The sequence below is a fragment of the Lygodium microphyllum genome, chromosome 4, assembly GCF_053477565.2.
Source record: "Lygodium microphyllum isolate KBCC chromosome 4, Lygodium_microphyllum_v1.1.10, whole genome shotgun sequence".
Lineage (NCBI taxonomy): Eukaryota > Viridiplantae > Streptophyta > Polypodiopsida > Schizaeales > Lygodiaceae > Lygodium > Lygodium microphyllum.
The window spans coordinates 180,087,685-180,089,842 of NC_141138.1; the positions used below are offsets into that span (position 1 = coordinate 180,087,685).

At 45.4% G+C, this 2,158-nt stretch overlaps 1 protein-coding gene across 1 annotated transcript; it reads left to right on the forward strand.

Moving 5' to 3' along the window:
* Window positions 1–404: 404 nt before the first annotated feature.
* Window positions 405–1,708, forward strand: LOC148037968 (uncharacterized). The gene is made up of 2 exons (XM_087677001.1): window positions 405–609; window positions 1,315–1,708. The coding sequence occupies exons 1-2, from the start codon at window positions 468–470 to the stop codon at window positions 1,578–1,580; spliced, it is 408 nt and encodes a 135-aa protein (XP_087533127.1). The 5' UTR covers window positions 405–467; the 3' UTR covers window positions 1,581–1,708.
* Window positions 1,709–2,158: the final 450 nt, after the last annotated feature.

The following is a 2,158-nucleotide window of genomic DNA, read 5'->3' on the forward strand; positions in this document are numbered from 1 at the left end:
GGAGCTGGACAATTGCCATTGACAATTTGTCCTCGTAAGGAAGCAAGCACGTAGCTTTTAGGAGAAGCACTGTGGCATGTGCCCTTGGTAAGCTGGTACGCCAACAACCACTCCGTGGGCAACATGGATGTGATCATGACAGCCCTTGGGCACCTCCACGCTAGTAGTTTTCTCAAAACGCAGATGAAGAGAGAGTTACAAAGAGGCTGATGGGAGGACTGGGGAAGGAATTATGGCTGGCCCATCGCAATTAAAGACGGTGGCTGAACAGCTAGCTAGACATGGACACACCCTGGTCCACACACACACACACACACACACACACACACACACACACACACAGAGGCGTAGTACACAGACACGATAAGATCATCCCATGGAGGCCCAATATAAAACGGCGGGGCGAGAGGAGGGTTGCCGAGAGGCAAAGAAAGAGATCAGAGAATCAGGAACAAGAGTAATTAGGTATGGCTGGCAGGTACAGCTGCAGCAGACCGGCGCCGTGGCTAGGCATAGGCTTGCTGGCCCTCTTCATGATCCTCTGCTTGGTCGGGTCTGCAGCAGCGCGCGAGTACAAGCAGCAGGTCTCTGAGGCCCTGCAACACAAAGGTAACTAACTATCACAGCTCACTCGTACATCCTCTCAGCTCTGCTGATCTCCTGTTGGTCTCATCAATGGCCTTCTCCATATTAATTGATAGTATATTTGATTCTCGCTAGATTCTCGTAATGCACTTCGCTATCCCTTGTGCCACCATGCATGTTTTCTATGCTACGTCGTACTTCACACGCAGCTTGCAATCGTCGTCTGCTTCCGACCGATGAATTCCGCACTCAAACGATGCGAATATGTGGCTCATATTCTATCTTCGACTAACAAGAACAAGTGCAATCTTGTTCATATCCTAGGCTCTAGCTTTGACGGCAAAGAGCCTCCAACATCAACTGGCAATGACGTTAATGACAAATGTACCAACGAGCGGCATGCCCGTTGGCAGCCTGGATAAGTGCTGCATGACGTATGCGAGGTCAAGTTTCACATCTTGTATGGCTTGCCCTTCGGAGCACAGAGATTCGGATGAAGCCTACACGGTCATTTAGATAATATAAAGCAAACCTAAGTCAGTTATGTACTGGTGCCCCTTTTGATGATTTAAGCGAAGGATTAATTGGTATCGGGTAAATTAGTTATGGAATAGTTATCCGGTAGTGTTTGGGTGGTTCAAAGATGTGATTAAGAGTTGTTATTACAATGAGGTCCTCCTTTTGCTTGCTGATTTCAAACGAACATCACTTGGTATGGGGTAAATGCAGATGCTCAAGCCACTTACTTCTACAAACCACCTATGGAGAAACCACCTATGGAGAAACCGCCTATGAAGAAACCGCCTATGGAGAAACCGCCTATGAAGAAACCCCCTATGGAGAAACCGCCTATGGAGAAACCACCCATGGAGAAACCACCCATGGAGAAACCACCTGTTTACAAACTCCCTAAATTCAAATTCCCCAAATTCCAATTCCCCAAATTCAAATTCCCTTTCCCCAAAGAGAAGTATCCATATCCTCCTAAGCCATGAGACTTGCCTTAATGCACTATTGTTGCACCATGATACCGTTGTCTATATGTCTATCTTCTTTGCCTAGTTATTCTTACTATTTAAGCTTATGCAAATGAAGGCTCTTTAGCCATATGAACTTTCACTTACTCTTGTTATGAGCATCATGAAAAATGTGTGAGCACCGAATTGACACAATGGCATCATGTCACAGTTGCTAATAATGTTAGAAGGCATATACTATATTAAGGTGAAGCATGAAGGGTAGCTCAATTAAGAAATATTCAAATGGAGTGTTGTCTTTACAAGCCCTCTATTCCTAAGGTTTTCCATGAATCTAGTCCTCCCAACACACACACACACACACACACACACACACACACACACACACACACACACACACACACGCACACATACACACACACACCCACCCCTATTAGTGCATAGGTTCTCTAATAGCTGCAGGGTAGAAATTGCACTTCAAATGTCTAAAACATCCTAAACACTTTAATGCTTAATTAGCTCATATGCAAGGTTGATGTAAGGAATGTGCCTCAAAACTTGCTAATAGGGGTGAGCACCAAGTTTTTGTTCGAGGT